Source organism: Corylus avellana, chromosome 1, assembly GCF_965113065.1.
Source record: "Corylus avellana chromosome 1, dhCorAvel1.hap1.2, whole genome shotgun sequence".
Taxonomy (NCBI): domain Eukaryota; kingdom Viridiplantae; phylum Streptophyta; class Magnoliopsida; order Fagales; family Betulaceae; genus Corylus; species Corylus avellana.
Genome location: NC_142490.1, coordinates 48,053,125 through 48,080,757, shown reverse-complemented (window position 1 = coordinate 48,080,757; position 27,633 = coordinate 48,053,125). Strand labels below are relative to the sequence as shown.

At 35.4% G+C, this 27,633-nt stretch overlaps 6 protein-coding genes across 6 annotated transcripts; 2 read left to right on the top strand and 4 right to left on the bottom strand.

The window, feature by feature from the left end:
• Positions 1-1,511, bottom strand: LOC132172835 (U-box domain-containing protein 35). The gene is made up of 4 exons (XM_059584401.2): positions 1,106-1,511; positions 651-769; positions 433-548; positions 1-259 (listed from the first exon to the last, which is right to left on the bottom strand). Exons 1-4 carry the CDS (start codon positions 1,371-1,373, stop codon positions 58-60), a joined length of 705 nt encoding a protein of 234 aa, XP_059440384.2. The 5' UTR covers positions 1,374-1,511; the 3' UTR covers positions 1-57.
• Positions 1,512-3,114: 1,603 nt separating this feature from the next.
• On the bottom strand, positions 3,115-5,094 carry LOC132171111 (uncharacterized). Its single transcript, XM_059582336.2, has 4 exons — positions 4,502-5,094; positions 3,804-3,922; positions 3,581-3,696; positions 3,115-3,400 (listed from the first exon to the last, which is right to left on the bottom strand). Exons 1-4 carry the CDS (start codon positions 4,857-4,859, stop codon positions 3,181-3,183), a joined length of 813 nt encoding a protein of 270 aa, XP_059438319.2. The 5' UTR covers positions 4,860-5,094; the 3' UTR covers positions 3,115-3,180.
• A 3,182-nt stretch (positions 5,095-8,276) lies between these two features.
• Positions 8,277-15,061, top strand: LOC132171007 (Sec14p-like phosphatidylinositol transfer family protein). The gene is made up of 11 exons (XM_059582200.2): positions 8,277-8,628; positions 8,753-8,781; positions 10,285-10,368; positions 10,494-10,547; positions 11,447-11,524; positions 11,713-11,766; positions 11,876-11,935; positions 12,114-12,209; positions 13,285-13,386; positions 13,606-13,686; positions 14,380-15,061. Exons 1-11 carry the CDS (start codon positions 8,574-8,576, stop codon positions 14,695-14,697), a joined length of 1,011 nt encoding a protein of 336 aa, XP_059438183.1. The 5' UTR covers positions 8,277-8,573; the 3' UTR covers positions 14,698-15,061.
• A 412-nt stretch (positions 15,062-15,473) lies between these two features.
• Positions 15,474-17,583, bottom strand: LOC132170203 (weak chloroplast movement under blue light protein (DUF827)). The gene is given in 3 exon segments (XM_059581091.2): positions 15,474-16,934; positions 17,245-17,413; positions 17,564-17,583. Coding segments are annotated over 3 exon segments (1,650 nt in total).
• An 862-nt stretch (positions 17,584-18,445) lies between these two features.
• LOC132172822 (protein INVOLVED IN DE NOVO 2-like) lies at positions 18,446-20,182 on the bottom strand. Its single transcript, XM_059584388.2, has 5 exons — positions 20,036-20,182; positions 19,892-19,942; positions 19,498-19,785; positions 18,892-19,107; positions 18,446-18,764 (listed from the first exon to the last, which is right to left on the bottom strand). The coding sequence occupies exons 1-5, from the start codon at positions 20,114-20,116 to the stop codon at positions 18,534-18,536; spliced, it is 867 nt and encodes a 288-aa protein (XP_059440371.1). The 5' UTR covers positions 20,117-20,182; the 3' UTR covers positions 18,446-18,533.
• Positions 20,183-23,726: 3,544 nt separating this feature from the next.
• LOC132170305 (cellulose synthase-like protein E6) lies at positions 23,727-26,747 on the top strand. The gene is made up of 8 exons (XM_059581232.2): positions 23,727-24,048; positions 24,149-24,470; positions 24,548-24,688; positions 24,783-24,914; positions 25,032-25,244; positions 25,371-25,598; positions 25,692-26,036; positions 26,129-26,747. The coding sequence occupies exons 1-8, from the start codon at positions 23,771-23,773 to the stop codon at positions 26,678-26,680; spliced, it is 2,211 nt and encodes a 736-aa protein (XP_059437215.2). The 5' UTR covers positions 23,727-23,770; the 3' UTR covers positions 26,681-26,747.
• The last annotated feature ends 886 nt before the right edge of the window (positions 26,748-27,633 follow it).

Below are 27,633 nucleotides of genomic sequence, written 5' to 3'. Positions count from 1 at the left end.
TTATGTATTATCATAACTTTAAAATATATATATACAAAAACCTCTTAAATTAGCCTTTTACCGCAATTTGTTATTGAAGTATTTAAATATATCTATCCATTTTGACTTTGTCGTACTGCTATTCCCGCGTGGAGAGGACCAGTCAATCAACCTGTCAATGACTTCCTTCCCTTCGCAGATGATCTTAATCTCACAAACATCCGATGCATTCTGGAGGATCTGATCAGCTATTGCACTTCCTCTCTTGGACTCCGATTTCCTTTCAAATTTTGAATAACAGCATAACTACTAATTAATAACACAATTATATGGAAATTCAAATTTTCTTAATCCTAGATTTCCCTCCCTTAATTCCAAGAAATTTGGGTTGGAAATTATAGGGGTCCAAAAAACATTGGTCATTTCTGTGTCGTTGGATATTATTGTACGTACCTTAGACTTAATTTTGTGGTTCCAAGTACTAGTTTTGTTATGCTGAGAACTGGGATGAGGTCCAGAATAGCCTTCACAGTGTTATCACTTTCAATGAGCATAAGATCGACATTTACCTGTTTCATTCTTACAAAAAATAAGAGGCAAACGATGAATTAACCTCACATGTGACTTATATCCAACCACTGCTATGAGAATTTGGTAAATATCGTCGTTACCTTGGAAGTAGAGCACGTGTCTAGAAATTTTTGAAGGAGCTTTCTTCTCTTGCCCCTTTCTTGGGACACGTAGCTCTCTATCATTTCAGGTTTCACTTGACTTCTTGGAAGCATTCCTACTATCATTACACACACAAAAATAAAAATAAAAATTGTATTTATAGCCTTTTGGTTTTTATATGATTTGGATTTATATTTTTGATTTCTAATTTAAGAATAAAATTCTAGAGTTTTGCTTATAAAGTGCTTTAATTTTGACACTTTAGCATGTTACAACAAGTTACCAACTACATCTCTGATCAACTAGTACTACAACAATTTTTGAAATAGAACAATAAAGCTGCTTCTTTTAGTTGGAAGGCACAGGTTTTTTTGTTTTTTTAATGGCGAAATTACAGGGGAAAAGGGGAAGGGGGGGGGGGGGGGGGGGTGGGGGGGGGAGATAGAGAGCTTACATGGGCTTGGAATGTAGCGTATCGGCGGAAAAACATGTATGAGATGAAGGACGGTGGAGGAAGTAACAAGGTATCTGAGCGTCCACACCAGCGCATCCATGCTTGAGCGTGACTCCGTCTTCCCCACCGCCACGAAAACGCTGTCGTTCCGTTTCTGAAAATCAAAAGAAAACAAACTACTCTCGTAATCATATTCATGGTTGATCTCGAACAGATCACTACTACTTGAACTCTCTTCCTCGTACTCCTCGGATATCGCAGACATCATTTTTATCGTTTTCTATGGCTAGCTTGATGATCTTGTTATGCCATGGACTTGAAGCAGCTTTGAGATTTTCTTAAGTACTGCATGCGGAAACTTATGCAGAGGTAGATAGAATTGGAAAAAATATATGCAGAGATTTAGTGATCAGGAAGACACGGAACACATATATGGAATTTGATTGCCTTATATTTCTCTTCAACGAAAAGGGAATGCTAATTAGTTTCATCTGCTTGGAATTTTCCTTGGTTGACCCCAACGTCCAATTACGTAAATGCAACAGAGTTTCGTATTAATACCTACTGGCTTGTAAGTGTGAAGTGTTTTTGATTTTTATTAAATAATCCAAAATCTGATTTGATTGTAATTTTATCAACATTTCAGTTTAAATAAGCTAGTTTGGTCTAATCTAATCTACACCTTTTTTTTTTAATAATTTTATAAATTCAATCCACCTAGAAGAATCCAAATAAACTTGTTAATTTGCTAATTAATCACTCCTTATGCTTGTTTTATTAATTTAATTATCACTCAATTTTTTGAGTATTGGTTTGGGTTACCCCTTTCAAAAAGTCTATCTTGAAATAAATAATGACTTAAAAAGCAAATAACGAAATTATAATTTTTAAAAGCTTATTTAGAGCCTGCTTGAGATTGAGTTTGAGAAATAGAGTTTTTAAGTCAAAAAGAGCTTTTGGGCAAAATCTTCATTTTTAAGCTTTTGCCAAAAGTGCGTTTTGGTCATTTTTATGCTTTTTAGATCCTTAAAAGCGCTTTTAATTTTTTTTTATCAAACAAGTATTTTTTTCTTCAAATTGACTTTTTGAGTGTTAAAAGCAATTTTAAGCTCTTCAAATACAATCCCAAACAGACTCTTAATATTGTTTGGTCTTTAAAAACGCATCTCCTTGCCTCTTGTCGGTTAAAGATGCGAATTTTTTCATATTTTTTAAACTATCATTTTTTCCAATCACACCCTGAGAATACTTTGTGTGATTTTGATTAAAAATGGTCATTCGACCTGCAAAATTGTAGGGATAAACACTCTAAAATATATAATTAAGATATCATAATGAATATATTTTTTCAAATGCAAATCATTGTTTTTATCACTTTTAACAATTAATTCCACGTTTATCACCTCACGAGTCACTAGTTACAATTTTTCTTCTAAAAATTATTGATGTGATAAAATGTCAACATTTAATTAATTTGAAAACAATAATTGAATTTTGAAAAAATAAAATATACTAAAATAATTTGTCGTGATCATTATTAATTACCACCAACTTTATTGAAGGGACCTATCGGGTCAATGACCCACGCGCCGGGACTTTTTGTATGTTTTTTTATTACGAAAACAGCAACGGATTCGGAATATCCATTAACGTTAGGACGGAATCATGGTTGGTCATAAAGAAAATTGTTAAAAATCAATTTTGCATTTTTTTTTTAATAGCCGTACATAAATTAGTGTGCCGGTTGGGGTGGTCCGTTTGACCATTTGGAATTATTTAATCTCAAAAATCAGTTCACACCTCGCAATGGTTGTTGGAAACGTACATGGGAGGTCACAACACGTCAACACGTATTATTGTCCTCCTTTGAACTTCTTCGTGTTATTTATTTGATTTTTGACGAGGACGGACACCATGGAAATCACAAATGGAGGAGTGGCGTTAATGTGAATTAACATGCCAACATCGGATACAGTTTTGATTCCATCCCATTCCCAGAAATCGATCTGTTCATGTTCTTGACATGTTTCATGGCAATTAATTATACAACTTAATTACATACACTTAAATTAGGTTTAAATTTTAAAACACATACATGAAAAGGTATCGTTGCGTTGATCTTCCTGATCTTGTGTAGGCTTGGGATTAATGTCATTGCTTCGTGGAGAAGGTGACTCAATCATCTGATCTTCAGTCACTTCTTTTCCTTCACATATGACCTTAACCACACATCCTTCCGCTGCATTCTGAAGCATTTGATCAGCTACCCCACTTCCTCTCTTAGACCTCAATTTCCTACCCATTTCACATATTGAATGACAAGTTATATATATATATATATATGCACATGAGAAAAAAGGTTGCATAAATTCCCCAGATTTTCAAACACATACTCCGGTTCACAAATTAAATATATAGTTGAAAGATGGTTATGTAACATGTTTCTTTTCTATAAACACAAAGAAAATTATATACCTTAGACTGGACTTAGTGGTTCCAACAACCAGTGTTCTTATGTTGAGAATGGGAATGAGGTCCCGGATTGCACTTGCAACCATATCACTTTCGATTAGAATGGTGTCTACCTTAACCTGTTTCATTGTTATTTTTTCTACAAATTAATAAGATTAACCTCACATAATTAATATTACATTCCTAATAAAATGGTAAAAATTGGAGGCTATATATATGTATATACCTTGGAAGTGGAACACGCATCAAGAAATTTTTGAAGGAGTTGTCCCCTCTTGTCTCTTTCTTGGGCCATGTAGCTCTCTACTTGCTCTGGACTCACTTGATTCTTAGGAAGCTTTCCTACTATAATCATAAACATACAATATGCTCCTTCAACTTGATCAAATCCTTAACATTTTTATGTCTAACAATAAGCCAGTGAAAACTTTTTATCAAATTATTGATTAGATAATTTTGATGAACTTAAATGATTTAAATTATAGTTTCACACATCTTAATTAACAGTGGATTCAGATTTCAAAATGGAACAGGCATAGATATGAGGATGAGGGTCAAGCTTCAACTTTATAAGTTTACGATTAATTACACCATATATGTTAATTGATTGACATACTAAAACAAACACTCGGCAGAAATGTAGGACGTTAAGAATGAATGAATTACGACAGGGCCGGACAGGCTAGGGCAGCTGTATATAGACACAATCGAAAATCACTTTTCTCGTGATTCATGCACGCCACTTGTTGTCTGTCAACAATGACATCTTTCAACCTTTTCCAAAAAAATCTCCAATAATTCTTGTCCTTTTTGGTAGTAAAGTCAATGGTGGTTAAGACCCAAAAAGCTTGCAATGGCCCTGGTTGTCAATGCACCGATTTGACCGTAACTCACCAACCGGAGAGAGAGAGAGAGAGAGCTTACATGGACTTGGGATGTATCGTACCTCCGGGAAGACATGTACGAGGTAGACGATGGTGGAGGGAGTAACAGCGTGCTTCAATGTCCAGGCTAGCGCGTCCATGCTGGAATCGCTCTTGCCCACGCCCACATACACGCTATCTTCCGAGTTCTGAACATCAACCGAAAACAAGCTACCTTCAAACTCTTCTCTGATCGACGCCATCGGAACTCCATGGTTGATCTCAAAGGTCTCGCTTGGACTCTCTTCCTCTATCTCGCACACACTGCTGCTATATTTGCTGAACTGGTTGTGGTTATGGTATCCGGCGCCAGCTTCATCGCGGTGCGCGTAACTTTCCTCTGACATCGACACCGACATCTTTGCAATTGCCTCTCAACTTTCGAAAGAACCGATCACCTCGACACGGCTGCTCTAGTTTGACTCTTGACTTTTTTTTTGGGGGGAAGGTGTGAGATGGAAGCAGAAAGCTATGTCAAGGGAGAAGCTAGAAACAATGAGCAGGAGCATATGGAATGGAAACATCGCCTTTTTAACGTTTTGTATTTTATTTATTTCAACGCAACGCAAGGCTCAAAGTTGAGAGAGATTGCCAAGAAAATAATCTTATTTTCTTCTACTTCAACTTTACTTTTCCCGGTCGCCCCTAGATGAAGAAGTGACAAATATTTCATTTTATGTATATTGATTATTGCACCGCACCCTAGTCCTTTTCTGTTATTTCACAATCAGTATTTTTATTATTATTATTATTTTATTTTGTTGTTTTTTATTTTTTATTTTTTAATAAGTAGCGGTCCTTGTTAATTTGTAGGCAACTCGGTGGCCGGTGGCTAGCTTTGACTAGCCTATGCACTGGAACCGAGGGAGTTTTTTTTTTTTTAGTTTAAAAAATACATTTGGACGGGGGCAATAAAGTTAAAAATAATTTTAAGGTTTTTATGAATATTTTGTACGGAATCGGACATTGATTATATACATTACATATTTTTGTATGTGAAAGTGATAACATACAGCGGAGTATTTCAACGATATTTATATTGTTTTTCTACCACAATTTATGGAGGGGAAAGATAAGGAATAATGGAATATCCATAGGCATCAAGGAATGAATCACGGATATTACAAATAATATCTCAAAAGTCAATTTTATTTATTTTTTATTTTTTTTAAAAATTTATAGCAAGATCTAAATCTCGTAATATGTACTCTAGATATTCTAATATATATTTATATATATGGATGGGCACCGCTATACTGAGGCAGTTCGTTTCTTTGGAATTGCTAATGAGAAAAATCAATTCCGATTCTCCCAAGTCGCAATCTAAAATTTGCTGAGGGTAACATTAATGCTAGTAATTGTTTGGATTCATTGAATTATTTTTCTTTTTTCTTTTGGTGATTCGTGGCAGCTTCAGCGCCACTGGGCAGGATTTCTTTTGGCGGACCATATCGATCATGAAGATTTTCTTTTAATTATAACATAAAGAGTAAAAATTGGAAAGGGTTGAATGGGCTTGCAATCTGTAAATATCTATACCAACCCAAGGAATGTAGGACCCAATTACCAGAGTACGTATATTAAGGCTGAATCTGAATGAGCCCAATTTCCCAACTTACATGGAATGCCGGTTTCTAGTAGGCCAAACACCAGGTCAGACTTTGCCTCTTATCTTTCAAATCAATTGACAAAATTTGAATGAGCCCAATTTTCTGACTGTGCATTCACAGCAGTTTTTTCGTTATTTTTTCTACATTTAAGAATTTAAACTACTTTTTATTTTTTTTTGTCAAAATACACTCTAATAACTTTCCTTAATCATTAAAATATTTATTTTTTTTAATTATATTATATATATGAGAGGAGAAATGAGAAAGAATTGTGAGAAATGAGAGGAGAGATGAGAGAAAAGAGATAATCATTTTTTTATTTTATTTTAATAATCATAAGGATTGCAATAGTAGAACTTGTTTCACTATAGCAATACTAATGTAATATGGTTCATTTAGGGGAGTTTGAATTTTTTTTGCAATTTTTTGGACATATTTCCTAAACTTAGGAAACAGACTCCCATGGAATTTGCTGAAAATTCTCTTACATGGAATGCTAGTTTCTAGTAGACCAAACACAGGTCAGACTTTGCCTCTTTATCTTTCAAAGCATTTGACTCGCATGCTCTATAGTCTGATTGAAGTTGGATAAAGATCTCCCCATTCATGGCCTTTTGAATTGTCATCACTCATCTCCATTCTCCTCTATAATTGATTATAGATGTAATATATATAATTAATTAATTAATTCTTGGAATCGTATTTCATTGGAAATACAATCAAATTGGATCCATAATAATTCGGGCATCCTAAAGGTCCATGCCATAGATGTCCATGGTCCCTAAAGGATGGGAATACACGAGATGGCGACACTTTATTCTTTTGTGCATGATTAAAAATACAACACACAATGCAAGTCATTGGAAGAAGTTTCACTTTCACCATATGCAAAGAGATGCTTACACTTTTGCCAAAAGCATCGTATAAGCTCTTTTTTTACTTTACATTTGGGTAAATAATTATAACTCATTTAATGTAGATCACCCATTATAATCTTTTTGTTAATTGGATAAAGTAAAACAGGGAGGATTTATATATTTTTAACATGTGTCGGTATGTAATTAAAGCAAAAAATATTTTTCATATTTAATAATTTAGATTTTATTTTATAAATTTAATGCTATATATTTCATATTTTAAATGACTTTATACCATATTTAAATGGGGTGTCATATACACAATTAAATGCAATAAAATAAAATATTAAATATAAAATGAGATCGACCTACAGAGTAATGATTTGGGTGCTAATTAACGAGGTCCACCTACCTACCTATTTTGCACACAAGTTGAAGTTTTGCCTTCTTGGGATATTAATAGGGAAAGATTAATTAAGGAGCTGATTGAGCTTAGCTCAGTAGAAACAAAATGGAAGTGGGACCCGCAATACATATCGTCAGCAAATAATTAAATTAGACCCCCAACTCTAAGCATGGATCTGGGACACCCACCTAAAAAACATGGATCTCAGATTTAAACTCTATAATTTTACGTTAATTCATCATGTCTAACAGAATAAAATATATTGAAGACCAAGACTGCAGAACAACTGGGGCCCATAAAAAATAAAAAATAAAAACAATAAGAAAAATTAAACACATATAAAAAACGCTGTATTTTTTTTTTTTAGCTTTTAGTGTTACTAAAAAAATATGTGTTTCTCGTAAGCTTAAAAGACATTCTCCAATCTAATTTAGAGAAAAAATATATCAAAAGTGAAGTGTCATACGTGTTGTAAGAGAGGGTTGAAATCTATTGCAATATCATCCTATGCATTGCACAAATACAAATAAAAGGAGATAACTTGAGTTGTTATTGGGCGGCCAAATTACCTCTTTTGATAGTTAAAGAGGGGCTCTAACCATCCCTTTAGCCAAATGAATGGTTCGTATCGAAGGTGACTGAATCATTTTATAGCGGGGTTTGGTACCACATTTTTTTTTTTTTTTCTTGTTTGTTTGTTTGTTTGTCAAGGTAGGGGGCCATCTATTTAAAGTAGGAATTATGTAATGCGTACCGAATCTATAAATACAATATGCGAATTCTGGAAAAGAGGATCTATGATGTATCAAATGCAGAGGAGAGGACCACCAGGGTAAATAGACATACGGTCCAAATACTTAGGTGGGGGGTGAGGGTGAATACTGAAGCAGTAACACAAAAAAAAGACAATGAAAAGCAAAAACAAAAACAAGTTTGGAGACACAAATCTCTAGGTGGAGAATGGAAGTGGGATGGTGAGGTTGTAGGCCCGCCTTTCTTGACCTCTCTGTCTCTTTCTCTCTTTCTATTTGAGTTCATATTATATAGTCTGTTCTTTTGATGGTATTTGTCTGTGTGTAAATTACCAAGCTTTGGCGAAGAAGACCAAAGAGTCTAAAGAAAAAGAGAGAGAGAAGCTTCAAAGGTGGTGAATTTTGGGTGTGCATTTGGGCAAATTTGTGGAAGAGATAGGTAGAAGAAATGGGGATCGTTTCTCATGAAGCGATCAACCAGTTCCAAGCACTAATAGATCCAGGTCTTCTTCCTCAACTTCAATTTTTTGTTTTTTTGTTTTATCCAACAAATAGTTGCATTATTATTTTGCTTTACTTTTTTTTGTATTTATTTTCTTGATTTTTTTTTTTTTGAATAATTTGCAGTTGAGGAGCCATTGAAGAGAACATTTCAGGTTAGCATTTTCCTTCCTTTTCTATATTTTATGCTCCATCCGATCTGTCTTCAATCTGAGTCAAAGCCTTCAAAGTACTTTCCTCTTTCTTTTATTGTTTCTAAAGTTTACATTTTTTGTTCATATTTTTAGTTTTTTTTTTTTTTTTTTTTTTTGTGGGTGTTGTGTGTCGGCAAAAAAATATGAGCTTCAGATGTTTGTTTTGTTTCGTTGAATTTTGTAGGCATTAGAGTTGATCCTGAAATCTAACTTAGTCGACTGGTTGAATACTTTGATCTGGGCACTGGATCTTCCGATGGTCTTTTTTTTTGTGGTAAACTGGCATGTGACGTTGATTCAAAGCAAAGTCTTGGCTGAGTTATCCCGTGTAGTTCTAGTTCAATCTTGTACCATGCTTTAAAATTATCTACTGAATTAATTTTAAACTAAAATCCCTATATGATTTAAGCTCGTAGGCTGAAAAATTTGGCAGTTAATTGCTTCTCTTTCTTTAGTCATTAACTCTGATAAATTGCTTTAGAGGTTCTTTTAATTATTTATGTGGAATAAGATAAGGTTTAGGTACCATACATTCCCACTTAACCAATTAATTTGATATTTTACTGCGTGACCAAGAAGAACAAAACTGGAGGAGATGTGTGGCCAGGGTGTGATAGTACTTGATAGCATAAGGATTAGTGGATTAAGACTCGATGGAAGAGGCTGTGATGCTTTTACATAGATGCCACGAAGATTTTAGTGTATTCCCTTTTACCAAGTAACCAGACCTGTTCAAGTCTTTTTAAATCTGAATCTCTTCAAGGGGTCAGCTAGAATGGATGTCCTTGAAATTTGACGTGTATCACAATACTTCTCTTGCTCATCAAACCAGCAGTTCAAGGGGTCAGCTAGAAGGGTTGTCTTCTAATGAAATATCTGGTTGCAATTTCAGTAGAAATCCCATCCCAGTTAAAATATAGTTATCTATTAGAGCAGATTACATCGCAAGATTATGAAAGCTCACTCGATGGTGTTGAGACTCTTTGGTCTCATAACCACAATCTTATTATCCCTAAACTACATCAGGCAAAGTGTCAAACAACATCAAATTGGTTTTTGTAACATCCAAAATGTGAGGCAAGTTTGGAGGGTGAAGTAAGAAAAATGATTTGCATGCTGTCTGCATCAAAGCATCTAAGTCTCAACCATACAGTGCCATTATATCTACCCAACTGAGGAAAAACAAAAATAAATTTGGTTGGAATGATGAGGAAATTTATGTTTTATATTTAATTCATTGAAATAAACTATCTATGGATATTATTCTTTTGATAAGGTTTGGAGGAGATGGAAGATGTCCTTTCATTTGTTTCCTGCTTTTTTATGTGGTTGGTGAAAAATTGAGTGTGTTTTGTAGGTAAGTAATGATTGTATTGAGCCTCATTGCATGCCATGTACCTCTTCAAAATTTATTGATATTTGAGTGGAATATATGGATTTGAAAAATTGTTTCTCTATCTGCAGAATGTTCATCAAGGAAATTTAACTGAAACTCTGGTGCGTTTCCTGAAAGCAAGGGATGGGAATGTTGCCAAAGCCCATAAAATGGTTAGATAGGTTTCTTTTGGTTGAAATATTTATGAATCTGTAACGGTTTTATATTATTGAAACAGTTTGATTTTGATTTCACCATTGTATTGATGGCATATGTTGTGCTTGTAATGATGTTTCAGTTGGTGGATTGTTTAAACTGGAGGGTACAGAATGAGATTGACAACATCTTAGCAGTAAGTTTGCATTCTGCTCTGGTGTTACTTTTTCTTTTAGTTGATTATTTGTCTACAGATTGTTAATTTCTGATTGTGGGTTCAAGTCCCATCAGGTGTGTGTAACTTGAAAATCACAAAAAAAAAAAAAAAAAAAACAAAAAACAAAAAAAATTATAATTATTGTCCAAAAGACATGTTATTAACTGATTATTTTCCAAATATATTTGATTAATTTGATCCATCAATTGTAGATAGCTCAAAGAATCCTTCTGTACTTTTTGTTTACGGCGAGGTGGTAACCAATTTCATATTATGTGATTTATTGAAAGTCAACAATCTATTGCATGATATCAAATGCATAATCTCATTGTCTGCAATCTACCTCTGTGTGGCAAGTACTGGTAATTTTGCTATTATTCATGAATTAACTCTACATTCAACGTAAAATTAACTTTATGATTATTAGTGCAAATGCCTATACGACCAATTCATAGTTCTAAACTTATAGAGTCCACATGTGGTTATAACTTTTTAATCGAATTGGCATAGCAGTGGCTTCTTGAATATGGATGAGAATCATGTTAGAGCTGGCCAATGGACTTTCCTGTCGATGGACTCAGAACAGTAATGTTTTATAACATCAATCAGACATTTAACTGATTTCTGTAATTGACATCATTGAACTGCTAAATTCTTGTTTGTGTGCTCTCTCTCTCTCTCTCTCATTCACACATACTCAGAAAGACAACACATTAAATGCAACCATGGTTTCTTTTTCATTGCACACACATTAATAGTGTTTTGGTCACAAATTGTGTTGCTCGAGTGATTTTGAGCAAAAATGAAGCCAAAATCATAAATATAGTAGTGTCAACTAGTTCTTATGTATTTGATCTGGATGGTGTTTCCTTATGCAGAAACCCATAGTTCCTGCTGAACTTTACAGAGCAGTGCGTAATTCACATCTCATAGGAGTGTCAGGTTACTCAAGAGAGGTGCTCATTCTTAACAAAAATTTATATTGTTTACAGATATTACATTTTTTTTTTCTTTGGCCAGGATAGCATTTACATATTCAATTTTGCAGTATATTGCTTCATGTGGAGCACCTTATTCAAATTTAACTTTGTTAATTGCATTGCTCTCTGTGCTCTTGACTTATTCCTCTTGCCATCTTCTCCAGGGACTGCCTGTCTTTGCAGTGGGTCTTGCGCTCAGCACGTTTGATAAAGCTTCTGTAAGTATTATGATAAAATTCCCTATGGAAGGTTCATTGATACAAATTCTAATATGGAACAAAATTTCTACCTAGAGGATTTTTATTTGTATATCTTCCCTTTTTGTAGGTAAACTACTATGTGCAGTCACATATTCAAATGAATGAATATAGGGACCGCGTACTTTTGGTGAGTATTAAAATTTGCAATCTTCTAGAAAATTAGTTCTGTTTTTTAATGAATAAAAAAATTTTGATGAGTAATTTCTTCCCTTGATGTTTTTACCTGTATACTTTTTCGTAGTCTCTTTGCATAAAAAAAAATGTATTAAGTCATTCTTTTTGACCCTTATATAAACTGTTTGTAGCCTTCTGCATCTAAAAAATATGGGCGGCCTATTACAACATGTGTGAAAGTCTTGGACATGACTGGCCTAAAGCTTTCAGCACTGAGCCAGATAAAGGTATAACTTGCTATCATTGAAGTTTTCTGTTTTCTCTTCCCTGCTAACCCCTTTAGCATTGTAAATAGTCTCATTATTCCATAATTTTTGTTCTTGTGATATATCTTGGTTTTGTTTATGATGCCTACGTGCCTTTTATGGTGTTTATGGAAGGAAAAAAATGACAGAAGTTTCGAGGACTAGGAGAGGTTGTTGGAGGAGATTATATCTTTATTCTTCAAAATTATGTATATGTGGACAATTGCTTATGTATCTTCTGTGACGATTAGTTAATAGTGATTTCCTTGTTCTTTTCACTAATTCTAGTTAGGTATTTTCTTTTGTATACTTCTTGTGTACTTAGGGGCGTCTTATGCTTTTAATGATATATGTCGATTATTTATATAAAAAATATATATATATATATATATTGGTTTTGTTTAGGATTTAGTAACAAAAATAGAGTTAGTTATTTCATTTCACTTTATTCGGGTACTTGGACGAGCAGGGTTGCAATTAGCAACCAACTCGTACATTTTTTTTTTTTTTATCAGACTTTGAATGTATGACCAACACTGAATGAGTTTTTGATATTTTCAAGATGGATCAATGAGAGTTAAAAACTAGGAACATAATCACCTATAGACTTTACATGTGGAAAATATGGTTTTTGAAATCTGAGATGAGCAACGTATGAATATCCCTACATCATAAAATACTATGAATAATATGAGAAAATAGAACTAAATAAAGTTGCTGATAAGGTTTTTTGATATTTTCAACATACAAATCATTATTGGTAATTTGAAAATATGTTCTGATACTATGCGTCCTTAACGAGCTCAGCATTAAGCAAATCCTGTTTGCCTTGGGGCAGAATCTGAAAAAGTAAACTGTCCCTAAAAGAAGAATTCTAGATCTAGATACACTGTCTGAAGCCTGGGAATCTGAGTTAATCTTATACTGGCTGATATACATTGCGAGGGGTACACAACAGTGAAGAATAACTTTGCACATTTTTTCTTGAGCTTTGAATTTTGATATACTTCTAAATCCATGTAACATTCACTTAGTCGTTTGTATTGTGCTCATGCAGTTATTAACAATTATATCAACCATTGATGACTTGAACTACCCAGAGAAGACGAATACATATTACATTGTAAATGCCCCATATATATTTTCAGCTTGTTGGAAGGTAAGCCGCTTCAACATTGTAGATCATTATGATTATATATCCTGCTTTGCTATTTTACCAGTGTTTCTCTTCACTGATTGGTTCAAATCGAACTCCTGCTTATATCTTAAGTTAATTCAGGAGTAAATGGTTATTATTCTTTTTTTTTTTTTTTGCAAATAATTTATAAGATATGACCTTTTTGGCATGGCAAGAGTGTGACACTTGAACTGTTAGCAGGTTGTCAAGCCGCTATTGCAGGAAAGGACTAGGAAAAAAGTTCAGGTCTTGCCAGGTAGTGGCGAAGATGAGCTCTTGAAAGTAAGTTGGTTTCAGAATGTCGTAAAATATTGAAAAATTCATGAAATCTACCCCCCGTTATCCAAATCTTCTTTATAATACTTATTTAGATATCCCCAAGATTCTTAGTTAAACGTTCTCCTTGTTTCCTCCTATTGATCAGCATAGACCTGTCTTAGCTCTTTCACAGGTTCTTCTATTGTTTATGATTGCAGTTGTCAATATCCTTTCCTTTTCAAGTCTTTCAATATACAGTTTCTAGAGTATGGTGTCTTATATAACTAGTAGTTTTTACCCAGTATGTTCAATGATAAAAGGTAACATCTGTTCAAATATTAGCCTGCTCACATAATCACCATTAGGTGGAACTATCATTAAAGGCCATGGTGTGGATTGGGTTGTTTTTCTACTTGTAACAGACTCAGGCTGGGATACTGGCGTTACAACAAAAGTTTGCCCCTTGATCTGTTTGAGTCAATAATCAAGCATCCTGTATTCCTCTTCAGATGTCAATTGCTCGGTGGAAGACGCATTGAAAATGCTGGGGCTACAGATAAATGGTGCAATGCCTAAAGTTAGATGTTTCCTTACTACGGGACACATTAGTGAATATGCAGAATAGATGTTCCTTTGATAGGTTATTGAATGATGTTCAGAGTCTCCTGTTCCATTCTTTCAGATGACTAATCTTGTTGGCTTTTGTGTTTCATGTAGATAATGGACTATGCTTCTCTACCACATTTCTGTAGAAAAGCAGGCTCTGGATCATCTCGACATGCAGGAGATGGATATGAAAATTGCTTTTCCTTTGACCACCCCTTTCATCAACAGCTCTACAACTACATCAAGCAGCAAGCCTTGATGCGTGAACCTGTTGGACCCATAAAACAGGGTTCTTTTCATGTGGATGTGCCTGAGCCTGCGCTAGAAGGAACGGAAATCGCTAAAACTCTAGTATCCGAGTTTCACAAGTTTGGGAATGGGAATGGGATGTCTGACTCGCTACATAGGCTAAGGATTGATGATAAATGAAATTATGTAGCTCAAAATCCTTAATGATTTGCAGTGATATGAAAATCACTTGACGCCCGTTCATTTTGTTGGAGCTGCCAGAGAAGGAACGTGGTCTTTCTTTTTGGTCCTACCGTTCTAGTTATACCATAAAATGAATGTAACAGTAATGGCTTATATTATCCCTACATGAATTCAGAGGGAAAAGCTAATATGGTGTATGTAACTTAACAAATTGGTGGGATTGTCAGTTTAAAGCTATCCCCAGCCTAACATGTAGCAGTGAAGCAGATAATTCACTTTTAGTCGCACAGATTTAAGTTAAATATTAAATATTAAATATTAGTAGCACAGAGGAATCTGTTTTAGCCATTGGTGGTTTCTAGCTTTAACTGTTAACTATGTAGTGCTCTGTGGTCGTCCGTTTTAAAAATGGGAGGTTGTCAGATGGCTGGGCTGCTGTTCCATCAATGTTCAGGCAAATCTTAAAATGTGACAATATGTCTCTGCCTTCTTTTTCCAGACTCTATTCATCCCTTGTTTCAGTATTGATATACCCTGCTATCAATTTCTTCTGAGAATCCAATGAAAGAGATAATTTACTCCCAAGATTTTTTGGTTACACAAAACCAGGTTAATTTTGACATTCTGTTCTGTTTCTGAACCATTAACATTTGCACAATTGTTTTATGGAAGACAAAAAATCAGACATGGCTACCTCACCCGGTATTTGAGGAGCTCCAGATGTTTTATTTTGGTTCACCCTGATCGCTTTGGCAGGAACAGCTTCTAAAGTCCTAGAACAGCTCGGAAGATGATCCTGCTGACTTCCCTCAATGCTCTATAATTGTAGAAGCAGCGTCAGATCCCCCCTTTTGTTCTTGTCGCCACCTCCGGAGTTCTCCCTCAACCACTGTTCTTGCTGAGTCTGCCATGTCTGCTCTTTTCAGGGCCAACTCAGTTGCAACCTTGATTTCCTCGATTGCTTTCAAATTGGCCTCCAACTTTCTATCTGCTTGACTTGTAATTGCATCAATTGCTTCTAAGTGAGCCATGGCAGCTTCCTCTTTATTTTCAGCCAAATTTTGATACTCCTTGACTTTCCTGTTCAAGGACTCAAACTCCTCTACAGTCAATTTGATGTAGGTGCCTGGCTGTGAATTTGAAGCTCCCTGTTTCTCAGAAAAAATCTTCATCTCAGAAAGGGCCCTTTGCTCTGCCGCTTTTGCTTCCTCAGCCTCTTTTAGGACAAGTTCTAGCTTTTTCTCTGCTTCCCCTGACGCAATTCGGGTAGCTTCAGCTTCTTGCTTAAGCTCATTAGCATTCCTCTTCATCTCTTCGGCTTTTGATAGTAATTCTTTTTCTTCAACTTCTGCCTTTGCCTGGCATTCAGCTTGCTCTTTCTTCACATCCTCCAGTTCAAGCCCAAGGGAACTCACTGAGCTTCGAAGAGAGCTTTCTTCTTTCGCAATTTCCTGCAGTGTTTTTGTGGCTTCACCGAGTTTCGAGGTTACGACTCTCACATTATCCATTCCATAAGCATGTGCCTTCTTCATCTCCTCTTGTAGAACTTCAATCTCCGCACTTGTTTCTGCCAACATGGCCTCTAAATTTCTAGTTGATTCAAGGTCAACCTCTTCTTTCATGGAGAGCAATTTTTTCTCTGCTTCTTCCTTTTTGGATTTATATGATTGCAGGCATGCATCTTTCTCCGCCGTCATCTTTCCCTGCTCTTGTTGGGCTTGTAAAGTAGCAAGCTTTAGATGCTCAGTTGATGACTGCATAGCTGCAATTTCCTTGGAAAGCTCACTGACCTTTTCTGTGTTAATATTTGCCGAACGCTGAGCTTCTGCTGCCTGTTGGAATGCAGCCAGCTTTGCTTCCAAGGCCGCATCAAAGTCTTGCCGAATTTTTGTTAGCTCTTGCTTTGCAGCATCAAGCTTAGTAACGGTGGCCATGTACATCTTTCTTGCATGCTCCACTTCTTCTTTCCAATCTTCACATCCATCCACATTTCTCGATTTTTCTGCTTCCAGTTTCTTAGATTGATTCTTGACAGACTCTGCAGCTTCAATTACTAATTCCTTGGACTCATTTACAGTTTTGAGCTTGGTGGTTAAATCTTGCAGTGTTCTCTTTGCCTTTTCGAGCTCAGCAAGTGCCCGAGCTTTTGTAGTCTCTGAACTCCCTAGTTGCTGTTTAATCTTGCATAGTTCTCTTTGTGCCAATAGCAGTTGCGTCTCCTTGGCCAATACATTCTGGCAAATAAGGAAGAAGGACACAATGAAAGCCTTTATGACATTAAACCAATAGGAAGCTACATGAATGACAAGTCATTATATCTTATACATGTTGATCGGTGAGGTCCAACTCGTTCAATATTTAATTTAAATGAGAGTTTAGGGCGATAGAAAATGGTAAAATTAATCAAATGATTGCAACATCAAAGTCAAATTAAAGGGTATTTCATTACAAATACCAAAGAGAAAATTGATAATAATATCATGAAAAACAATCATGTATTCTTTTTCAGATAATATTCCTTGGCCATGGATTAATCCTATTTACCTCTGAAGAAAGTTTAGACTTTTTGACGGTAATTTTCTCCCTAGAGACGGCTACTTCACGAAATAGACTAACAGCAGCTTTGACAGATTGGAAAGGTGCCCTGGTATCAATCTCTCCCACTTCGTGATTTTTTATGCGTCTATTGACCATCTCTTCCTTTGGAAATTTACTGCAAAAATGAATTTCAAGTTAACATCATACATAAATAACACTACAAAGCTCAATCTCTCCCAAATCACCTTCTGGTTTTTAGAAACATTAATCAAATAAGGAGCAAAGATATGGGTATATATATCATAAACAGAAAAGCATTCAAAACCTTGAAAATTGTGAATCCATGACGATCCACCATTAGCAAGAGGAAGAGCCTTACACGAATCACAAAAACCTTGTAATAAAACAATTTACTGGACCCTCGAAGAGACCTTCCGATGAGTTTCCAAGCCGGAGATTGAATTTACAAAACAAACATGATGTATTTAACTTTATTATTATTAGTAAAATGTTTTTTTTTCTTTTTTTTTTTTCTTCTCTCTCTCTTTGAAAATCAGGGTCCGTTGGAAAACCAGAACATGCTGAGAATGAAGTTAGTTAAAGCTTTTTGTTCAGCTATTTTAGCGGGAAAAACAGAGAGGTTTGGGGGTGGTTTTTAACGGTAAATACTGTCCACCGTAGAGTAGTTTGGGAAAAGACAAAACTACTGTAATTAGTATTTGTGATTATATCGATTCGTAATTAATATTTGTGGTTTATTTATTTTTTTTTTTATAAGAGACACATGCCATATTATTATTAGTAATGATGTAAAATCGGTTTGGCCTCTATTGCTACGCAAGTAATCCATTAGATCAAAATCATCGTTAAATCAAATGGAAATGGAAGGAAATGCTCTAAGAATACATATCGGTTCATAGAGGATCAAGATCCTCTCAATTTCACACCATGCATTTATAAATAGGGAAAGGTCGCCGTTATATATAAGAGATGTCTTAAACTTATTTCGTATTTGATTATCTGTTTTGAGGATGCTTTTTGTATTTTGTTTGAAAAAGTATTTGATGTGACGTTTTTCGAATTGCTTAATAATGTATTTGTTGTTTTAAGAACAGAAAACAAAAACTTCAAAAAAAAAAAAAAAAAAAAAACACATCTATCATCAATTCTAACACTTCATATACAAAAGAATGGAATCACCAGAAGAAAAATTCTAAAAGTTTCTTATATACATGAGATGGACTACCAATTACACAAGCATACAAAAATGGCTGAAACGCTTGGAGGCTGGAGCTTCAGCGTCTCCTCCGTTTATGCAATTTGCACTTATTGAGTAGGTGGGCTACTCCTTCTTTTAATGTTGCCCTCCTTCCTTGTTTAACATTCCATAGCTCTGGCACTAAGTATCGGCCACTTGGATTGTATTCATTCATTTCCTTCAAGGCTGTTGTCACAGCCTCGAAAACTTCATCACCATACTCGTCCTTCAATTTCTTCAATTTTTCATCTTCTTCATGAATTACTTCCTGCAAAGCCATATCAAATTCAAACCATTTTAACAGATGATATGAAAAATATTGGATTGATTAAAATAGATTAAAAACATGAATCTTTGTTAATTTGTTTCAGGTATATATATATATATATATATACCTTAGCATTCCCTACTCTATCCATGATGATCTTAAACGGATGCCAGCTTGGATCCCTAAGATGGTCCTCCCAAAGCGAACAAAGCTCCACTGTTCTCTGATCATCCGATTCTTCATTAGAATGTTTTCTCTTGGTTGCAATGCGGAATGGCTTAGTGTCAAGCTCCCCCATTTTCTTGATGCGAATATTAGCATGGGTTGACACTTCCTTCAATCCCTGAGAAGCAAGGAGGTTATAGACTTTCCACCAAATTAAGGACAAAAGCATTTCACTTTAGCTAGATAACAATTAGATCAGTTATTGAAGAATAACATATTTAACAAAAGATATCTAACAAAAAACTGATACATTGATCCTACGAAATTATATATGGAGCCCTTGAGTTCAAAACCAGAAGGTGGAAAGTTTCTGGGAATTAAGTTTTCTACCGGTGGAAAGCTTTTAACTATGCATGGATCAGCAACTAAAGATTGGATCACAAAAGAGCAACAGAATCACCCTGCAGTCTGTACCAGAAATATGCATGGTTGACATGATAATTCAATGCCACAAAAATCCATTGGAATGAAAGGTCAAAAAAAAAAAAAAAAAAAAGGAATAACATACATTGATTAACTCTTTTCGAGCCTCCTGCAGTTCATCATTAGTTTTGCGCTCCTTGATCATAAGAATTTGGTTCATCGCTTCCAGGCTACTCAATTCCTCTTCCTTATCCTTCAAATCTTCCACAATCGCGTCCATCTTTTTCTGGACTTCCATACCCATGACCATGTACATCTGTTTAGTCAATTGTAAGGTCTCACTCAGGCGTTCTACCTCCAACTCCAATGCTTCTTTGGCGTCAAGTCTCTTCTCCAGTTCAATGATTTTCTGGTAAAGTTTCTCCTTTTCTCTCTGCAAACGCACAATTACACAAACGAAATAAATAAATTCCAAGAACCGACACAAAGTTTATCATGAATTTTCGAAGACCATCTCAAGAAAGAACCCAAGAACGCACCTTTTGTTCCTCTGCAGCCAACGTCAACACTTTTGAGAAATCCTTCTCATTCTGGGAAAAAAAAAAAAAAAAAACACACCCATCAGATGGTGCACCCAAAACCATCAAACAAATCAAATCAGAAACGAATTCACGAAGGAATACCCGAAGGAGATTGACGGCGAGGCCTTTTACGAAGGAGAGGATGCCCAGTGGAACGACGGCGACCGCCGCTGCTAGCGCCATGCCCAAAACACACTCCACCGACAGATTGAAAGAGACGGCGAGAGAACAACAACGACACAGTTTACATGCAATTTACTGTGAAGAGTCGGTGTTACTCTATTTATTTATTTATATATATATATATATATAGGTGATGGTTTCCTCCCGAGTCCTGACGGATGACAGCCTGACACCCATATCTGAATTCTATTTCTAACACAAACAAGTCGGTCGACTTCTCAAACGACGTAGCATTGTTTGCGGGACCCGCAAGTTACCCATATACACAACTGATTTGGGCTGTTTGTTTTCAGTTGTTCCCAATCGGTTTATGGGCCAATAATTATTATGGAGGAGAGATGGCCCAGTGGTTTTGGCTTAGGCGGAAAAGGGAAAAATTGTCCGAATTCTTGTCTTGTTAAGTTTTATTTTAATTAGGTTTGGTTGACGAAAATAATATCCTACAACAACCAATTCATATATATATATATATATACACACTAAAATATGAAAGAGAAAGAATAAAGAGAGCGGAAGCAGAGAGACGTGTGAGCTACATCTTGTATATTCACTATATCAAATAATATTACATACCTCTTTATTTATAAAAGAAACAATAAGTAGTGATCAAGAAACCTCAAAGTAGACCTAAACTAATTAAGAAAGATAATAAACCTTACCGGAAATATAATAACGGAGAATATTTATTAAGGAAAATATTAATAAACCTAATTTATAAAATATAAAATATTCCAACATACCCCCTCAAACTCAAGGTGTAAGCTTGAGTTCGGAAAAGAGAAGAAATTAAAGGCATCTACAGTTGATGGTTGGATAAGGCAATGCTGGCGAGAAAGGCTGAAAGTGTCGGCCGGATAAATACCAGAGAACGGAGACAAGCGGCTAAAAAAATCCAGTGAAGGGTCAAGCCAGAACTAACAATGAGGCTAGAGAACAAAAACTAGCCGTTAAAAATCCTGTGAAGGGCCAAACTACATTGTGCCAAGATTCGCCGACATGAAAGACGAGAAGGGCTGAAAGTGACGGCCAGATAAATACTAGAGAGCAGAGACAAGCGGCCAAAAGAATCTGGTGAAGGGCTAACCCGCAACTGACAATGAGACCAGAGAACGAAAACTAACCGTTAAAAATCCGGTGAAGATCCAAATCACATTGTGCCAAGATTCACCAATGAAAAGAGTCGTGGATCACATCAAAATTGGGAGATCGTCAAAAGAGAATGCCATAAAACACTAGAAAAACATCATAAGACTTGATACCATGTTGGAATATATATATATAAGAGAAAGAATAGATTGAGAGAGCGGAGTGTGGACTACATCTTGTATATTCAATATATTAAATAATATTACATAACTCTTTATTTATAAATAAACAATGAGTAGTGATCAAGAAACCCTAAAATAGATGTAAACTAATTAAGGAAGTGAATAAACCTTACAGAGAAATATAATAACTGAGAATAAAAATATTCTAACATAATGAGAAATAGATTTTTAAGAAAAATATTAATAAACCTAATTTAAAAAAAAAAATATAAAATATTTCAACAAAACCGACCCATGGACTACTTGTTAATAATTGAAATTATTGAAGAATATATTTGAATAATTAAAATGTTTTAAATATATATTTATTAAAATACTAATTGAACATATTAATCCTTTATATATATTTGAATAGGTGAAGGGACAAAGTGCTAACTCTAGATTTTTTTAACAAAAGATAATAACAATATTTTCTTCTCTCTTTTTCCTCTTTTTGTCTTTTTTTTCTCCTCCAAATTTATTAATTTGGGTGAAATAATATTCGGCTTGACTTTCAAACTAGTCTTTGTCACATATGCCTCTCTACGACTTTTTAGTTGCTGTGCAATTGAGAATAATTCTAGGAGTACTAGAATCTTTTAGTATTTTTTAATATTTTTAAATGTGACTTAATTTTTAAAAATATTATTAAATTTGAGATAATTATTATTAAGTTTTGATTTATTAATTATTTTAAAAATTACGTCATATTTAGGAGAATACAATTAGGACTACTCGTGTAATTTTATTTATTTATTTTTTAATATGAAACTTCCATTGATGAAATTTAATGAGTATAAAGCTCTGAAAAGTCATAGTCAAAAGCTATGAAGGTTACAAAGTCATAAAAATGACTTCAAGCTTCTGTTAACCATGTACAATTACATTTAAAGAATATATATAATTCGTACAAACTAGATCTAGAATATGGATAGCCCAAATACAAAAAAAAAAAAAAAAAAAAAAAAAAACTAGAAACTAAAAATTCAGCTGTGAGAGTTAAGCCCCACACCGATCTACTCCATCCATCCTCAACCTGAAGGCCATGACAACAAATCTATCATCAACCTGAAGGTTAGGACAAACAAAATAAAAAATAAAAAATAAAAACCCCACAAGTAGTAGTGGAGGAGCTCAGAATCGTAGACATTCCTTCGAAAAACAAGTCTTGGCAGAAGAAAATGATCATATTTAAAATTAAAAAGACTAGATCTACAAACTGAATATAAAATAATCCATTAAAAACGGAAATTAATGAAGCATACAAAAAAGACGCTGAATCTTGCTGCCGTAAAAGGCGGAGAGAAAGGAGAATGCTTTTTTGCATTCTACCCACCATCTCCCCACCATCTCCTCTCTCTACTCTTTTTCTTTTTCTTTTCTTTTTTTTTTTTTATGAAAAAATCAAAATGATGAAGTGAAGATGGTGGGGAGATGGTGGGCAGAATGAAGTGAAGCATTCCTCGGAGAGAAAAGATGTAAATCTAGATATTTCTTCCTATTGAAATTCTTACTACTCTAGAAGTTGGCTCTTAATTACTATAACGAGCTTTTCGCTTTCCAGAGGCACGCCTGTGCAATTTTTTTTTTTTAATTAAAAAAATATTTTTTTGCACACTTCAGTACCCTTCCATATAATACATGGACCAATAATACACAGCTTGACTTTCAAACTCGTCTTTACGACTTTGTTTTTTTCTTCTCAATTATGGAGTAATATTATTACTAAAGAGTAATATATGCGTGCAACTTGTAGTTTTTTATACTAATTAGTAATTACTAAAAAAATAACAAAAAAAATGTCATTTAAATACGGAGTAATACTATAAGTCAATCTTGTGTTATTTTTGTGTCCTTCAAAAAATAATGTGTCTTATAAAATAACCTTTGAACTTATAATTAATCATTATTAAATTTTAATTAAATGATAATTTTAAAAGTTACATCATTTTTTAAAAAACAAAAAAGTAACACCAAAAAAAAACTTCTAAAATTACTCTTAAAATACGTGATGTAAGCCATTTTAAATTTTAAAGATTCTCAAATCTCAACCGCACATTATGGTTTTTTTTAGGCCAATAAACCACACCTCTGACGGTGATGGTTCTGACGTTACTCCTCAATTAAATATGTGTTGTCGCCAAGTTTGAAATCGCTGTACGTAATTGACTAGTCTTGGTTTTGTCCTACTATAATCCAGCTTTTGCTTGGCTCCTACTATATTATATGCTTTTCGTTTTTAATTCTTTTTGGTGGTATAATACACATCACGCATATGCACTCCAGCTCAATTATAAGTAGCTAGCATTTGAGGGTGGGAGGGAGATACAGAGCGAGAGTGAGAGAGATGGAAAGTAATGATGATCATCATCTTCCACTATTTGTGACGAAGTCAGCCAGGGCACGTATCCCTTTCCAACTTTATGCCCTTCCCATCTTGGTGGGTATATGCTTCATCTTTGAATACAGAGTGAGCTACATACCAGCCAAAGAAGCAGCCGGAAGATGGCCTTGGATCGGATTGTTTCTCTCAGAGCTTTGGTTCTCTTTTTATTGGTTTCTCACTACGGTTGTCCGATGGAATCCCATCTATCGTTATACTTTCAAAGACAGGCTCTCTCTCAGGTCTCTCTCTCTCTCTCTCTCTCTGTGGCATATTTAATATGTGAATGCATGTGTCATGTGTATTGATGGAGCAAGTGCTTTACTTGCTAAACGTTAACAGATACGAAAAGGCTCTGCCGGGGATAGACATATTCGTGTGTACCGCGGACCCCATGATAGAACCGCCAGCTATGGTGATTAACACCGTCCTCTCAGTCATGGCTTATGACTATCCGCCTGAAAAGCTAAGCGTTTATCTCTCAGACGACGGCGGTTCGGATTTGACGTTTTACGCTTTGGTAGAGGCCTCACGTTTCTCTAAGATTTGGCTTCCGTTTTGCAACAAGTTCAAAGTAGAACCGAGATCGCCGGAGGCTTATTTCCGCACAGCTGCTGAGCCGCATGGAGATTCTGCCATGGCCAAAGAGTGGTCATCCATTAAGGTACATCTTGTTACTGGATTCCATGGATTTTTTTTTTTTTTTTTTTGGTTTCTTTTATCTTCAATTTCTTATTACAGAAATCATATGAAGACATGAGGAAACGGATTGAAACCACCACAAAGCTTGGTCGAGTTTCAGAAGAAATACGAAAAGAACACAAGGGATTCAGTGAGTGGAATTCGGTTGCAAGCCGACAAGACCATCAAGCCATTCTTCAAGTATTTACTACGTTGTCACTACTGTTTCATGGAATTAATATTTACAACTTCAAAATTTACTTAATTACTTAATAGAGTTGTAACTAATTCATAGATACTTATTAATCGAAAAGACCCGAAGGCTGTGGATATTGAAGGTCAACCTTTGCCAACTCTGGTATACTTGGCACGTGAAAAGAGGCCCCACTACCACCATAATTTCAAAGCAGGAGCCATGAATGCCCTGGTAAGCCATACGTGATATATATATATATACGCAACATATTTACAGTTGTATTTTTTTTTATAACCATTTAATAAATAGTTTTTGTTTAATATTTTGTCGTCATAATCAAACAAATAGATAAGGGTGTCATCGCGGATAAGCAATGGTCCGATAATTCTTAATGTGGACTGCGACATGTACTCAAACAATTCAGTCGCAGCGAGAGACGCTTTGTGCTTTTTTATGGATGAAGAAAAAGGTCGTGAAATTGCCTTCGTACAATTTCCGCAGGCCTTCGAGAACCTCACAAAGAATGATCTTTATAGTAGTTCCTTGAACATATTAAACGAGGTGAGGAATAACTTATATATTTTTAGAGTGATTTTAAAATACCATGTCCGCAATTGACTCGGGAAGATTTTAACGGAATTAATTTCTATCTTTGGTACTATATATATATGTCTGGTGATCATGAAGGTGGATTTTCTAGGATTTGATGGGAATGGAGGGCCTTGCTATATTGGTAGCGGGTGCTTTCACAGAAGAGACACTCTTTGTGGGCAGAAGTACAGCAACGAATATAAGGCAGATTGGAAGAGATGGAATATTGATAGAAAGGTAGAAGAGAGTGCGAGTGTTATAGAAGAAACATGCAAGGAGCTTGCAAGTTGCACCTATGAAAAAAACACTCAGTGGGGAAAGGAGGTCTCTCTCTCTCTCTCTCTGGATCTCTCGCACGTACGTGTTAACTCCATATATATGAATCTCATATTTAGCTATATCGTGATTTGCATGCAGATGGGTTTGAAGTATGGTTGTCCAGTGGAGGATATCCTGACAGGATTAGCTATACATTGTCGAGGTTGGAAATCCGTATATTTAAATCCGGAAAGGAAGGCCTTTCTTGGAGTTGCTCCCACAACACTACTGCAGTCACTTGTACAGCATAAAAGATGGACTGAAGGTGATTTTCAGGTCTTTGTGTCAAACTGTCCCCTTGTGTATGGACATAAAAAGATGCCCCTTAAACTTCAACTTTCATATTCTCCCTATTTGCTGTGGCCTGTAAACTGCTTGGGCACGTTGTACTATGTTGCTGTGCCACCCCTATGCCTGCTTAGGGGCATCTCCTTATTCCCAGAGGTACGTGTTAGAATATAATTAGTTAAATAATTGAATTTATTAAAAATATTTAACTTTCATTAATTGCTAATGAAATCATCTTGCACTAACAGATATCAAATCCATGGGTCCTTCCATTTCTATTTGTCATCTTTGTCCACCGTGCATACAGTCTTGGAGAATTTGTTTGGTGTGGGGGCACATTCGGAGGGTGGTGGAATGATCAAAGGATGTGGCTGTATAAAAGAATTAGTTCCTATTTCTTTGCCTTCTTAGACAACATCCTAAAACCACTGGGATTTACAGAGTTGGCCTTTGTCATCACAGCAAAGGTGGCTGAAGATGATGTTTCACAGAGATACGAGGAAGAGGTCATGGAGTTCGGTGCTTCTTCTCCAATGTTTACCATTATAGCAACACTTGCATTGCTAAATGCGTTCTGTTTCGTTGGAGGAATGAAGAGGGTGATTAAGCAGAAGGATGTGCAAGCTTTGCTTTCAGACCCACTTGCATTGCAGATTCTTCTGTGTGGCATACTGGTATTGATCAATCTGCCTGTTTACCAAGGTCTCTTCCTCAGAAAAGACAATGGTCGCATGCCGACCTCATTAACACTACGGTCAGTTATGTTTGCACTGTTGGCTTGTGCATTGGCCCTCTATTAAATGACTTGTCGGTCCCAAGTAAACTCTAGAATACTTCGAATTAAGGAACCATTTCTAGTTACCAAGAGTTCGCATATATTTACTGATACTTTCAGGGGAAACTGTAATGTTCGTAATGACATGTGTAATTGGTTGTATCCTATATACGTCAAATGAATGTTGTTCCAAAAAAAATGATAAAGTCAAAAGTTTCTCTTAGAAATGACCATCTGGCTTTGTAACAAGCTATGCATGCTTAGAAAACATCTTCACTTCCCTTTTGGAGAATGATGCCAACATGCCAGCTGGCCTATTACCAAAAGCATTTAATTGGTAGGATCGATATAATTAATTGGCCACCCAAATATTTTGGAATGGGGGCGCTGATCAAAACAAGTTGAGATAGTTCGATCACTTTGAAAATAAGCTTTTTGAGGTAGTTCGCGACTCGCGAGCGACCTGTACCCCTCACCTTAAGTGACAACTAGACCGCATCCAAAATCATGTTTAAGTAGTCCAAACCACCTCCTCATTTTTTTGTAGTGTTGACTGTTGAGGGGCAATCATGAATCAACCATCCCAAAATAGCCACGATTGAGAGGCACTTTTATTTTATGTTGTTGATGTACATGCACGTGGCTCCTTCACAACCGTTCATGACAAACTGAGAGTTCAAGCAACTTGCAGGCTCCTATGCAAGTACACTGTTAAAGGCTCGGTTGTACATTTTTGTCGGTTTTATTTATGAATGGCGTCACGCGCGCAACCAACATTCAAATTCGAATTCACCAAACTATTAGGTTTGACCAATTAATTGTATGCAACGGAATAGTTGTAGGATTTATGTGATACCATCGACGTCGTACACATAATTTTTGGTTTGATTGATAAGGTACAGCAATTCGATTATCAAGGTAGTAAATGGGCTGGGAAAACAAAGATCGATGTGTGCCCATTAATTTAGAATTGTTATG